Here is a 15,471-nt window from a genome sequence, read left to right on the forward strand (position 1 = left end):
GCTAAATCCCCAGCCCCCATCTTCACTTTCTTGATGATCTTTTCCTTTATCTGCATGCATTCCTAACAAGTTTGGTTTTGTCTAATTTTATGTAAAGGGAATGATAATAAATGCAGTCTTTTGTATCCTCTTGTACTAAGTTCATTCATTTTTAAATGCTGCTAACTCTAATTCATTCAGTTTCACTGCTTTTTATTTAACTTTGTTTCCTCGCTCTACACAGTCAGTTTAATGGGCATCTGAGTGGCTTTCAGGTTGGGCCGTTACAAATAATCTGTATCTTTATCTATATCCATCTCTCCATCTTGCTGAACAGTTTTCCCAGTGCATCTGTCTTGGGGTAATGCCATGGATCACTGGGTAGGTATACATCTTTAGTTGGCAGACAATGTTAAAGCCTTTCCAAAGTAGTTGTGCTGACTTACACTGAATATAAACATGATGTGAGATTAGTATCACACACCAGCCAACAGACTTTATTTTTTTGCTAATCTGATTAGTACAGTGGCATTTCTCATTTATTTTCATTAATTTTTCTCTAATTACCCACACACCTAGTACTTTTCTATGTTTACTGGCGACATGGATTTCTTTTTTGTTTGTGAGATCTACTACAAACTCTGTGTGTGCGTGTGTGTATTTGTGGCACTGGTGACTGAACCCAGGATCTGGAATATGCTAGACAAGCACTTTACCACTGAGTGAGCTATATTTTGTATTTTCTTTTTTGTGGCAGGTCTTGCTAAGTAGCCAAGACTGACTTCAACTTGTGATTCTCCTGCCACAGCCTCCCAAGTAGCAAGGATTACAGCACACACCACCATAACCTGCTCCTAATTTACCTTTTATACTGCCAAAATTGTATGCACATGGTGGGGGATGGCCGTTCACACCTGTAATCCCAGCAATTGGGAGCCTGGGCAGGATGGAAAGTTCAGGGCCAGTCCTGCCTATATCTCATTATCTCAGCAACAACAAAAAAGGCATTGTGATCTGCGAGCAGAGTCAAGTTTTCTGGTTGTTTGTTTTTGTTTTGCTTTCCTGTCCTGGGGATTAAATCCAAGACCTTGCACTGAGCTACATACAGCCTCAGCCCTTTTTTGAGACAGGGTCTTGCTAAGTTGTCCAACCTGGGCTTGAACTTGTGATCCTCCTGCCTCAGCCTTCCCATGCTTACATGTACCACCACACCTGGCCAGTTCTCTTGCTTTGTGAGAGACAATATTTTTTTTTTTGGTACTGGGAATCGAACTCAGGACCTTGCACTTGCCAGGCAGATACTTATGCCACTGAGCTATATCCCTGGCCCGACAATATAAAACTGTGTAAAAGACTATGACAGCTTGAGTTCAAATCCTTGATCTAACTAAATTAGGTATGGTTTGGGCAAGCTCCTTTTCTACCTTAGCTTCCTTTTCTGAAAAGTAGGTATAAAAACTAGAAATATTAGCACCTACTGCATAAAGTTACTCTAAGAATCAGGCAAAAAAGTAACAGTGTCAAATATAAAGTCCAAACAAGTTAATGATTATGTTGTATGCAGGTTAGCAATAAGATTTGTCAACTAAGACATTATTTCCATTATTGTGATTAAATAAATATAGCAGTGATGTTTCTGTATGTATAGATCATGCCTCTTTCTATAGTTTTTGCAGGATGTAGGCCAACCACATACCCCAACTTGTCCCATCTGTTAGTTTACAACTCCTTGGCCTCATGTTAGCACCACAGCACCTCCTTACACTATTAAAAGGTGTTCTGGTTCATACAGTTTAGACTGATGGTCACTCATCATTGTGCTATTGAAAAGGGGACATTCCTAGTGCCAAGTTCAAGTGAATTCTTCTCCATCACATACCATCAGCAGCTTAAAAAAATCTCCCAGTTTAGATTGCTTTACATTTATGGCAAAAGAGCTTTCCTCCTCTCTGGAATTGGGTTCCCTTCCTCTCTCCCTCCCTCCCAACCTTCCCCCTTCTTTTCTGACAGTCCCTAATACCTACTAATATGCTTCAAGGTTTATGAAAGCCCTCCATCACACCATCAGTGGGAACTTCTCAAATCTAGACGGGCTGACCCCTGGATACCCTGTAATCATCCTCACCGGTTTATTCTCTCACTTTTGCTGGACTGTATCTTCAGATAAGAAAAGGCGTAGCATAGGAAGTAAACTTTCAAGTTTGTTAATGTGGAAGTATATACTATTCAGCCTCTACTTAGGACTGACAGTTTTGTTCCACACGAAACTCCACATGTGAAATGATTTGCCTCTAAAGCTTGTGAATTACCTTTTCAATGCCTTCTTAGATCCACAGGAGTGGACAAGAAGTATGACATAGCGTGATTTTTATTCCTTCTTAGAAAACTGAACAGTATTTTCTTGCTGAGATTTATCTTAAGCCTTAATATCTTGAAATTTTACAATGAAGACACCTAGTTACGTGAGTCCATTTTCATTCACCTTGTTCAACACATGCACAGCCCAGCTCTTTTCAACTGGAAGCCTGTTTACTTTTTTTTTTTTTTTTTGGTCATTTTGAGACAGGGTCTCACTATGCAGTTCAGGCTAGCCTTGAGCTCACTCTGTAGCCCAGGCTGGTCTCTAACTCACAATGATCCTCCTACCTCAGCCTCTCGAGTGCTGGGATTGCAGGCATGTGCCACCATGTCCAGCCTGTTTACTCTTAGAAAGAGAAATTTTCTTTTTGTTTTTTTCCCCATTACCTCTGACATTTCCAATACAGGTCAAACATCCCTAATGTAAAATCTGAAATCGAAAATGCTCCAAAGTCTGAAACTTTCTGGTGCCAACATGATGACACAGCAGGAGGTGGCAGTCAGCGCAGGGGAACCCCTGAAATGCGGCACAGACTGCCCTCAGGCTGTTTAAGGTCTGTATAGGACAGAAGTCCATTTCATGTCTGACTTACACCTCATCCGTAAGATGTCACATTAATACATGTGTGTATGTATGTATATATGCAAGTATACAATTAAATATTTACATACATGTGTTTAAAATTGGAAAAAATCTGGAAAGACTTCTGGTCCCAAGCATTTTGCATAAGGGATATGCAACCTGTGGGAATACGCCTACAGGCTGTGGTCTCTGTAAAATTCACAAAAAAGACAAGACCTCCCAGAATGGTGTTTTCTTTATTACAAGTTATCAGCTCTATGTTAAAGATAAAATAAAATAAAACCTGCATTTTTAAGGTTAGAAATTTGTTATAAAAATATTTTTTTCTTCTCTGTCCATAAGTTTATTAAGTAAAATAGTGTAGCATCTCAAGTTTATTTTTATTTTTTGGAAAGAGAATACCAACATGAAAACCTTTTTTTCAACTTTACTTTTATCAAAAACAAAGTTATTTTCCTCTTCTATAATAAGAAAGGTTGCTAGAACCATCGATTTCCTAGTCTATAAATAAGAAAAGTGAATTAGTTGAGTACATCACAGAGTAATTTCCTTCAGTTTGTTTCATGATCATTAAGGTTCTTCTAATATTCTATGACTCTAAGGAAAGAAAACCATCTTATTGGTGACGTTTTGATTTCTATTTCATAGAGTTCACACATCTTTCTCTCATCTTGTTTTAAGACAGCAAAGGGACAGGAATTAGGAGGGGGCAGTCAGAATCCCCACATAAGCCACCAGGGTCCTCACACAATGATACATCCACCAAGTACCAACTGTGGTTTGAAATAATCCTCCCTATGTCTTGAAAGCAACAGTTTTGTACCTGTAATGCTTCATGTTTTACACTGGTTTTCTCTGGCATTTCATGAACACTTTCTGAAGAGTCATCTATCTCTTCAAATTCTGAGGATGAAGGACTCTCTACTGTCACAGTGACAGGAAAATCTGATGACTAAAAAAAGACAGGATCATGTAAGCAGTAATATAAACCAAGTTTCAAATACTGAAGGGCATCTAATCAAAGTGCTCTTTCTGAAATAACAAGTGATTATATGTGTCTTTTACTAATGCTTAGCCTAAAACAACAGCAAAACACCACTTATTCTTGCTTTGTTACTATACAGATTTCTGGCATATACAGTTATGGTTAGTATTTGGAGCAGTCCATTAGTTTATTAAATTTATTTCACATAAATCAAGTGAGGAGCAAGGATAAACATTTTTTTCAAGTAAATTTTATAATGTATAAGAGAAATTTATTCTTCACTATCGAACACAAAAGGTCTGGAAATATAATTTTTATGAGGAAAATCTATTGGTAGGAACTGATAAAAAACTATAAGAATAAACCAGGTATGATGGTGCATACTCGTAATCTCAGCACTAAGCAAAGCTCAAGGAGGATGGCTAGTCTGAGCCCAGCCTGGGCCAATTTAGTGACTTAAGAAAGGTTCATGTAAAAATTTTTTAAAAAGGGATTTCCAGTACCACAGGGGGAAAAAAAAAGTAAACTGAACTAGAATGGTATTTTTTAAAAAAATGTGATATTAACACATGTGCTTCTCTATTAACATTTATTATTATGATTATGTCTAGTGAGACAGGGTTTCACTATGCAGTTCAGGCTGGCCTTGAATTCCCTTTGTAGCTGGTGTTAAACTCGCAGCAATCCTCCTGTGTCAGCCTCCCAAGTGCTGGGATTATGCCTGGCTAGATTGGTGTTTTAATAAATCCTGTATGCACACACAACTAATACTGACATATCAACAATTTTATCTTAAAAAAAAAAAAATTTTATCTTATTCTCGTCTATAAGCCAAAACTGCAGTGTTAACAATATAATTTTGTTAAGTTTCCCTGTTGTTCAGTATGAGGTTTCTCATCATTTAAAAACTGGCCCGGTGACAATCTCATAAAAAACAAATCCACAGATTAAAACAAAATGTACTGGGTCACTGTAACTGTGAAGAGTAGAGAATATGTCACTGGTGTGATTTCTACCACACACAGAAAGCCCTGCAGTGTGGGCATGGCGGAGCAGCAGAGACAGCAGTGAGCTCCTCACTCAGTCCTGGCAGTGCTGTCTGTACACGGGACCCGAGCCTCCCAGGACAGCTGTAGAGACCAGACACTTCCAGGATGAGCTTGCTCCAAGCCTTGGGGCAGAGGACAGGGAGTGTGTATCCTGGGAGGGAGAAGAAAGGCTGAGAAAATAGGAAAACAGAGGCTCCACCATTTGCTGCTTTGTTCTGGTTCTAGAATCTGGAATTTACACATGCATATGAATCCCAAAAACATCACTGCTGAAAATTTAAGGATGTTCCCGAGTATGATGCAGCTCTATGTGTCAGTTCAGAAATGGTGTCAAATTCATTTTCCTGGGCAACAGCTGATGTGTGGCCTGGAGAATGTTTCCTTGTGTATAGGTGAAACCATGAGGCCTCCAGTATGGCCATATCCACACATCTACACCCTAGCATTGGGACAGCAACCTGCATAGTTCTAGATGGGGTTACTGCGGGGGGGAAATGTTTTTTGTAAGGCTCTAACTAGCTTAAAAAGCATAGAATGCCAGGTACAGTGGAGCACTTCTGTAATTCCAGCATTTGGGAGGCTGAGACAAAAGAATAACTATAAGCTGAGGCCATCCTGGGCTACCTAGTGAGTTCAAGGCCAGCCTGAAATGCACAGCAAGACCTTGTCTCAAAAAACTATACATAGATAGATAGATAGATAAATAAATAGAATAGAAAATGGCTCTCCATCTTTTCTGTTCCAACCTTCTACATGTTATGAGTATGATAAATACATACCTGCAGCTGATTAGGTATATCTCGAGTTTTGATTAATGGAAAACCCCTAAAAAGATATCAACAAGTTAAGTCATATTTCAATGTAAACAGATCACCAATTAACACTTATCAGTGTTATGTATACTATCCATATAGAACTGTGTAAAGAAGTAATCTCAACATAAGAATCCAGAAGGCTGTTATGGCAAAAATTAAATGAACTTTAGCAGAATGGTTTTGTGACAACTCTTTCAGACACATGCAGCTCCTACGTGTAGCATAACTGAGATTTCCAGTCTAACTTCTTTAGCTAGATATATTAATCTTTCTCTAACTTACAACTCCTGTGATTATGATAGATCACAGATTAATGTGTCCTAAGGAAAACATACGGAATCATAAAATTGTAAAACTGGGGCCTCAGCATCAGGTTACATAATAATAATTTACATATTATTATTTGCGAAAAATAAGTAAGTTGCCTAATGCAAATTATGCATAGCAATTTAACAGATATTTTAAACAGTACCTACCTCCCATCCTATTTAAAATTAATTCTGTGTTCTTAAGAAACTGTTAACCCTCAACTTCTTGAATAACCCCAAATCAGTCATTAAAAAATCTACAGTAATCTAGTTAACTTAACAAGCCAAATATTATAGGATAATAATTAAAACAAAAACTTGGTAAAACTTACCTTGTAAGACTAAGATTTATTAAAATGAGAATTAGGCAAGCTGACTTAATAAGTTTAATTTATACTTCTTACCCATCTCACACCGAGCTATTTCCCACATCCATATAATGTCCTTGTCCTCATCCCCGCATATGCAAATTTCTACTTCCATCTTGTAGGGTCAGCTCAACTACACACCTTTCACTCAATCTGTGTTCACCTGCACTACTGCAAATGATTTCAAGTCCCCTATTAACTTCCAGAGTAACAACTTCTGTGACCCTAACGAAGTCACTTCAACCTCCTAATTATTATTTCTCATTGTTTTTCTTCCCTGAAAGGATTCTTTAGGCACAAGCTTTGAGTCTTTTCTGTCTTATAGAAACAACCAGAGAACTTCTGTAGAATTTAAGCTCTAAAATAAAGAACTGTAGATGACTAAAAGGAAATGAAAATACCTTACCTGCTTCTCTTAGCGCGTTCTGCAGTACGCCAGGGCAAGAAACCAGACACTCCAGGAGGGAGAGGTTCAGGAGCATAGCCTTCTTTACCCAGGGTGTGTTTTCTTCTGCTACTTGCAGGTTTCTTGGTGGCCAATCCTATGTTGGAGAAAGTGTTAAGAACAAAAAAATCAAGGTACACTAAAGGATTACAGATTATCATGTGCACACTCTTAAAAAAATACAAATGACAATGAAATTAGGCCACTAAAACAGGATCCATTTGTAAACAAGTCAGCAATTTTTTTTGGGGGGGGGGTCTTATCGAGACAGGATCTCGCTATGCAGTTCAGGCTGGCCTTGTGCTCACTTTGTAGCCCAGGCTGGTCTTAAACTTGTAATGATTGTCCCCTCAGCCTCCCGGGTGCTGGGATTACAGGCATGCGCCACCACACCTGATTCAGCAATGTTTTATTTTATTTTAAAATTTTACTTATTTATTTACTGGTCTTTTTTTGAGACAGGATCTCACTATGCAGTCAAGCTAGTCTTGAACTCACTTTCTAGACCAGGCTGTCCTTGAACTTGAAACGATCCTCCTGCCTCAGCCTCCCAAGTGCTGGGATTAAAGGCATCAGCAATGTTTTAAAAGGGTTAAGTTTCTACAGTAACAAGTTATTAACTAAAATGTAAATTGAATGTATCACATGTGCAGAACATGCAAAAATAAAAACATATTTCAATGAAGGAAAGTTTATGTATCATGCACAGAAATATTCAGTTCACTGAATCTCAGAACATCTTTGGCATTTCTGAATCTCTAAGACAGATCAATATAAATACACCTGTTAACAGACCTTCTGAATAAGATAAAACTCTCAACTGAACAGTAACTTTATTACGAAAAAACTATTAAAATACTGAAAGTGGCTAGGTTGTAGGTAAGACAATGTTATCCTCTAAGCCTGTCGACCTTAGATGCTCATTTGACTTTACAGGAAAATGCAAAAAGATATAAGTAAAACCTACTGGATAGGTTTATGACAGAAGAGATTTATGAGAGAAACCCTATGTTTTTTAACACTAAAGAGTCAAGTATCTTTAGATGAAATATTTTCAAACCATATATTCAAACTCACATCTCAGTATCTGTCTTTAATATTACCGAAAACAAAGAATATAGGTTTAATTAAGTGGTCATGTTTATCCTTCCAATTTATTTTACAACACAGTTAGGATGGTATCTAAAATAAAGTGTAATGTGGTGACAATAAATACACGTTCCTACGCTATTTCTCTGGATCTATTTACATGTCTCTTAAAATATACAAAACCTCCGTTTATCTTGTGCTAGTCCACTTTTGTTTTTTAATTTAACAATGATCAGACAAAGAATATTTGTGTGTATATATGTTCAAAATAATGCAAACACTTTTAATTGAAAGAAAAGAATTAAGCTTATTAAGAGATGAAAACAAATCTAATGAAAGTTATCTTCCTCCTGCATACATAACTACAATATGAACATGACATAACTCACATAAAATATCCAAAGCCTGTTCTCACTGAACTCTTAACTATACAGCCAACATACTGATTTGGCTTACCTCTATGTCTCCAAATAACTGATGCAAATCCAAAAATAAAAAAGTCCAAGAAATATTTTTATTACTCTTAAAATTAAAACTGTCAATGTTAAAATTTTTTTTAAAATCATTATTCTTAAAAATTATTCTTAAAATTGATCCGTGAGCTTGCAAACTTCAATTGCATTTCCATTTTCTCTACACACCAGCTACTAAAATTACAGAATTTCTAATGTTTTAAATAGATACATTTTTCCTATTTCTAAAATCATATCAAAACAGCAACTGAAATGAAATGCCTTTAAAGAAGCCTAACACGATACGAACTTTAGTAAGAGTGATACCACAAATTTCAATATGCGTATATTATGTGCTCAATTAGTAAAATATCACTGTTCTGAAATAAAAATTGGTAGCCATAGCCTATACTTTCCTCAATTTAATCAGTACCCAATTACTACTTAATAACTTGACAGTTATTTACTACAAATAAGTCAGTTACTAGTGAACCAAAAGCACATACCTTTTAATTAAAAAGAAGTATATTTATGAAGAAGTTTTTGCAAAGAGTTAAAAAATAATTTAATATTTAGTTTTTTTCCCAATTTTTCCCTAGTTCAAAATATTGACCCATCAACCAAAGAACCCATGTGAATACATTAAAAAACATACCTACGCAATATGAAGTAAAAAAAGAGAATTATATTTAAGTTATGTGCGACTGCTATTTTTAGACTATGTGAAAAGAAAGAAAAATTGGATTTTTTTCTGACAGGGAAGTGGAACTGAAGGTGGCTTCTATGTTTACTTCCAACGTTACATTAATACCTTTATAAAACCTAAAAAAAATCATGCAACAATGTATTTTTCTGAAGTTGTGACAAAATACACACAACATAAAAGTTTCTCTGTTGACCATTTTAAGTGTGCAGGTTGGTGCTATTAAGTCAGGTAACTTGTTTCAATGCAGGCGGCACCCAAATAAAGGGCCGTCATTAACTGCTCAGTGACCCTGATGCAGCTGCCATATAACAAAACTCATAACCTTTCTCTGGAAAGCTGGCAGAGTGTAAAAATTAAAAAAATTATTTTGTGTCTTCTAGTCTTTATGACTTCACTCTTTCAAAATTCAAAGTTGTTACAAGAAAACATCATTCTCATATTACATTTGGATTATTCTACTGTCATCCATTTTTATCCCAAAAGAGGTTATTTGTGATAAACATAATATGTCTTACTGAGTAAAGACTCTTTAGAAACAACATAAAAATTAGTATAACTAAATTACACCAAACATAGAGAATTTGAAATTTATATTACTAGTTTTTAAAGAATTTTATAAAAAAAAACTTTCCCCCCAGTATTCTTGGTCACAAAATTACCCGTTTTTAAACTCTGGATTAACTATTATTTGGAAGATTAAGTATGTGTTATAACGAATATTTAGAAAATGTCTCTCCAAAATGCCCCATGTAGGGTCAATAAACTTGTCTGCAGCATTGTTTTATAAGAACTACATGTAATTTAAGGATTTTTCCATCATTGAGAGAGCAAGGTATTATCTTATCCAATAACTCTGGGTAAGAATTTGCAAGGAAGAAAAAAGAAACAATGGGAAAGAAATTTTGTTTCCTGTAACTTCAGGAAAGGACTGCTCTTCATGTAAGAAAACTCATCAGGCTATGGGTGTGGCTCAGTGGTAGAGCACTTGCCTCGCATGCCTGAGGTCCTGTGTCCCCCCCCCCCACCAGGGAGGGGGGGAATGGGTCAAAAACTTAGCTGAAACTATGACCAAAGGCACCCCAAACTGCAACGGCAAAAGCACGAGAAGTAATCATCAACCAGGAAACATTTAAAATGATGAGCATTTTGTGAAAAGATGGTTAATTTTAAAAATGCAAATATCAGAATTCATTCCCCAATGATTTATTTACTATTTCTACACTCCTTAAATTCTCATAAGCTGTATCAGAACAATTATATCTTACAATATGCATGCAGTCAATACTGGTTGTTAGTGCCAATGAGAAAACATTTTAACATGCTGGAATCCATGACAGGGATACATTTCAGTAGCATTAAAAAGTCAAGTGAGAGAGAGTTACCAATTCTAATAGTAGCTTTTCCTTTTCGACTGCTTCCTAGAATTATAGTTCTCTTTTTCTGTTTAGCAGTTTTAGATGACTCCTTCAAAGATGGAGAAGTTATCCACTGGTACTAGAAGCAAGATACAAGTAATATGTGAGAGTTTAAACTTAACTGGAAATATCAAGATATTATAAAAGCTTTGCAACTGGCTTTTCTGAGACCCCAATTTAAAAAAAAAAAAAATCAAACAACACTTTCAAAAGTAGAAAAGCAACCTGATTTGACTGAAAATTCAAGATGGCAGAAAAATGCCTCAACAATTTTATTAAAAACAGAAAAGAAAACAATAAGGATAAATTCTAATAAAATTTATTGTATCATTAACAGATCTCATGAGGTTGACATAAATTTATTGAGGTGAACAGGGTATAGTACACTCTATAAAGTAATTCAAAGCAGCAAATATGGCATTGTCAATTTTCTTTTTTCAAAAGTGCATTAATGCATAGAGATATCAAGAAATTATCTAGGCCGGGCGTGGTAGCGCACGTTTAATTCCACCACTCAGGAGGCTGAGGCAGGAGTGTCACTGTGAATTCGAGGGCTACATAGTGAGTTCCATGTCAGCCTGAACTGCATAGTGAGACCCTGTAGCAGCAACAATAACAATAAAAATCATCTAAAATCAACTGTCTTCAATCTGTCTCTTGGAGTGAGATGCTAAGCACATTTGTTTAGTTTAAGAGTATTTTCTGACTTGTACTATTACAAAATATGTCTAAGCACAGGAAATTAAGAATTGCTGTAAGCATGTGAGGTGGATATATTAATTAGGTGGTGTACATGTACATGTACATCATGCTGTACATGATTTTATTTGTCAATTATACTCAGTAGAAAGAAAGAAATTCTTTCTAGAGAACGAAAACATGTTATACCTCTGACTTAGCACTCCTTCCATTCTGGAGAACTTTTTTGATAACTGCTTTCATCATAGGATGATCTAAAGTAAAATAAAAGTTGAAATTATAGTAACTGTATTCCAGTGAGTGGCTATACCCATTTAAAAACAAAAGCCAGCTAATGACTTTTTCCATAAAATTAAAATTAAGCCCACATTATTCCATTATACATTTATTTCTCCTGGTGAGTATTCTAACTTCTAACTTCTTTCCTCAAAAACAGGATGAAAGTTTGAGACCTTGTATATTGGCCCTAGTAGCTACTACTCTGGCAGCAGTAAAGATCGAATTTAAAGTGGCTTTGGACATCTTCAGCTAGAAAAGGAAGAGCCTGACACTTCCAGACACCCAAAAGGCAACTAACACAGTCAAAGGTCATGATAAATCCCCTAAACTGCTCCTGTCCCAGCCACCTTTTCTCAGTAAATGGTACAGCCTAGTTATGCACATACTCATCCAGGACATTTTTAGAATTACTATTTCCTTCATACCCCATACCTGATTGACTGGAAAGGCTTCTTGGTTACACCTTATTTTAACCACTTTTCAGCATCTTCAGCTTAGCCACAGCACCAGTTGCTTGGCTCACTAGGACGGGCTCCTGTCTGGTGTCTCGATTTCCCTACTTACCTGCCTAGAGGCCCATTCTCCACTCTAGGGTCATCTGATAGAAACAGCACTCAGACCAGGCCTTTCTCCAGCTCACACCGCACAGTGCAATTCCCTAGGCTGGCCTTCAAAATCTTACAGTATCAGACCCCTGGCTAGCTGCTGCACCTTGTAATTTACTGGGTTCTCCTTCCCTCGGTGCCAACTGTGCTGGGCTCCTTGCTTTCCCTTAAATGCTCCACCTGCCCTGCCACAGGCATGTGCCTACATGCTCACTGCTGCCTCGTCCTGGAATGTACTTTCCCCAGAACTTTCAGGATTTGCTCCTCTCCTCACTCAGGTCTCTGAAGCAATGTCACTTCTCCAGTGAAAATGTGCCCTAACAATAGTATCTAATATAGTCTCACCTGCCCCATCTATCTTACCCTAAGGTATTTTTGCACTTTTCACTGTTTCGAGTTACATTACTTATGTATTTACTCATCTGTATTTGAATTTCCTCAGCAGACTGTAAGCTTCATGATGGCAAGACTTTTGTCTAGCTGGTTTACTGCTACCTGCATAGGTGCCTAAAAACCAGTACTTGGCACACAGTAGTATTTACAATTTGTCAACGTAGCAAGTGAATAAAATGCATTTCCAAAAATTCAGAGGTTCCACAAAAAAGGAAACAATGCTCTTTCTTAGTTGAAACATGTTATCAGAATTCACCTCTACTCAGAGTGGCAGCCAAGAAAAATGACAAGTATGACTTATTTTAATCAGTAAAAGTTATCTGCTAAAAACATAAAGAACTACAAGATGAGAAAGTAAATATATAAGGAAAGTAATATATAAGGGTAAAGAAATAAAATATAAGGAAAGTAAATATATAAGGATTAGAAAATTGTCAATACTCGAACAAATTGTTTTCATTCTGCTATGCGTTAACCAGTAAAAAACAAGTGGTGACATACCAATGAGCGGGTTTTTCCTTATATCCAGAACCACCAGAGTTCTGTTGGTATCCAGGGCCTCTAGTAAAGCCTGGGCTCCGTCATTGGTGAGGCCGCACTGTTGCAGGTCAAGTGCTTTTGATGAAAGACAATGAGTCACTTGCTAACTCTACACAGATTTAACAATACAGACAGCTCTCATTTATGCCTGGGAGATTCTTGAACAAGACTAGTCATGATAGATTTTTAATCTTGAACGTTGAAAAAAAGCAGAATACCATATACAAACACATACTCTGGGAGGAAAAAAGCCCCCACGTCCTACATCTTGGATGTGCTATGATTATCTTCCCTTTAGTACCAATAAATGACCTAATATATTTTACAATCAGAGTTGAAAAGTAACTATACAATCTATGAGAAAAAAAATCAAGAATGACTATCAGTTCACAATTAGTAAAGATGCTAGTGACAGCATAAAAGCCACAGGCAAATACTAGATGGAGCTCAGAAATTGTAACATGTTTTTTTTTGTTGCTGTTGTTGTTTTGTTTTTTTCCAGTACCCGAAATCGAACTCAAAACCTTGCGCTTGCCAGGCAGGTGCTATACCGCTAAGCTAAATCCCCAGCCCCAATTGTAACATATTCTTTGAGCATGGTTTTGAACTCAAGTCTCAAAAATGTATTTAAAAAGGCAAAAGGAAGAAAACAAAACAAAACAAAACAAAAAAAGGCAAAAGGAATGCAAGAAATATTAGTTTCAAAATAAAAATGACAAAAAAATTTAAGGTGACACAAATAATCCAAAGAATTTATTAATGAAAGCTGGGTGTGCTGGACCATGCCTGTGATCCCAGCCACTTGAGGCTGAGGCAGGAGGTCTGCAAGTTCTAGGGCGGCCTGGGTAACTTTGTAATACTCAGTCTCAAAAATAAAAATAAATTAAGAAGAGCTGGTGATGCAGCTCTGTGGTGGAATGCCCCCAGATCTGATCTCCCTAGATTCACAAAAACCAGCCAACCAAAAGAAAAAGTGTGTGCCAGGCATGTGGCACTCACCTGTAATCCCAGCACTTGGGAGGCTGAGGCAGGAGGATCATTTAGAGTTTGAGGCCAGCCTAGGCTACAAAGTGAGCTCAAGGTCAGCCTGAACTGAGTGGGGAGACCCTGTCTCAAAAAGACAAAAAAAAAAAAAAAAAGAAGTATGACCTAGCCAAAGAGTAATGATCTACAACTCTCTCACTAAAAGGTAAAGAATAATGCTCATGAATACTAAGGTTGAACAAGTACTCATTTTAACCCAAAAGAATCATTATAAAAGCATAGGTATAAAGATGCTTTGATCAGAAGAAAACACCAGCCTTTCAGTAAAGCACTGTATATACTATTACACCAATGTAAAAGAAATCTTTCATAACCCCATAATGTGGAATGCATGTTTTTGTGTTGGCTAACAATTCGTATGCTGAAACCCTAGTCCCCAGTGTGTGTGTGCGTGTGTGTGTGTGTGTGTGTGTGTGTGTGTGTGTATGTGCGCCTTTCTTGGTCATATTAGACAAAACAAGAAGACAGCCTTGTATAAACCAGGAAGAGTATCTGCACCAAATAATGGATTTGCCAGTGTCTTCATCTTGGAGAAATAAATGTCTGTTGTTTAAGCACCCAATGTATAGTACTATTCTTTAACAGCCCAAACTCACTAAGACACCTTGTGACACACAGAAACAGTAATTATTCAACTAGCCAAATAATAAAACAGCCAATAATTCTCATTAAATGACAATCTGCAGCAATAAAATGTGATTGTTCTATCACATTATGCCAAAATCATATAACAAAAGGCTCTAAATATTCCTACTTTTTCTTTTTTCAAACCCACGGGCTTGCACATGCTAGTCAAGTGGTTTACCACTAGCTAATCCTTAGCCCTAAAATATGCACACTCTTTTAATTCAGCAACTTACCTTCTAAGAATGTATTCAATGGAAATAATCAAAACTATAAACAGGGATGTGTAACAAAATACTGTTTGTAACTGTAAAAAGTTGGAAATAGCTTATAGATCTAAAGGAATGAATAAGTATACTAAGGTTTAATAAAATAATAGAACACTGAAGTCACTGAAAATGACATAGTAGACTTAAGTTTATTGATTTGTTAACACGCTCATGATATATTCTATGAACAAAGTTACATGATTTGCAGAGCAAACCAGTTTGAATGGGGGATAAGTTTAAAGATTTTACGGTACTAAGGATGGAACCAGGGCCTCATTCATGCTAGACAAGCATTCCACCACTGAGCTATATCCTCAGCCCTCTCTTTTTTTATTTTGAGACACAGTCTCATTAAGTAGCCCAGTCTACCCCTGAACTTGTGATCCTTCTGCCTCAGCCACACAAGTAACTAGAACGGCAGGCATATGCCACCACCATTTGATTTTTAGTAATTTATCCTATATAA

The 15,471-nt window shown here is 36.7% G+C and overlaps 1 protein-coding gene across 2 annotated transcripts in view; it reads right to left on the reverse strand.

Moving 5' to 3' along the window:
* The window catches only part of Cep78 (centrosomal protein 78kDa), a 37,623-nt gene that overhangs the window by 9,916 nt on the left and 12,236 nt on the right, over positions 1-15,471 (reverse strand). For both annotated transcript variants that reach the window (XM_005408298.2, XM_013506550.1), the window contains exons 6-11: positions 13,030-13,143; positions 11,441-11,505; positions 10,520-10,631; positions 6,852-6,987; positions 5,734-5,779; positions 3,744-3,872 (exon numbers count right to left, since the gene is read on the reverse strand). In XM_005408298.2, coding sequence (XP_005408355.1) covers positions 3,744-3,872; positions 5,734-5,779; positions 6,852-6,987; positions 10,520-10,631; positions 11,441-11,505; positions 13,030-13,143 — 602 coding nt within the window. The remainder of the gene's footprint in view (positions 1-3,743; positions 3,873-5,733; positions 5,780-6,851; positions 6,988-10,519; positions 10,632-11,440; positions 11,506-13,029; positions 13,144-15,471) is intronic.

The sequence above is a fragment of the Chinchilla lanigera genome, unplaced genomic scaffold, assembly GCF_000276665.1.
Source record: "Chinchilla lanigera isolate Chin_1 unplaced genomic scaffold, ChiLan1.0 scaffold00111, whole genome shotgun sequence".
NCBI classification, from domain to species: domain Eukaryota; kingdom Metazoa; phylum Chordata; class Mammalia; order Rodentia; family Chinchillidae; genus Chinchilla; species Chinchilla lanigera.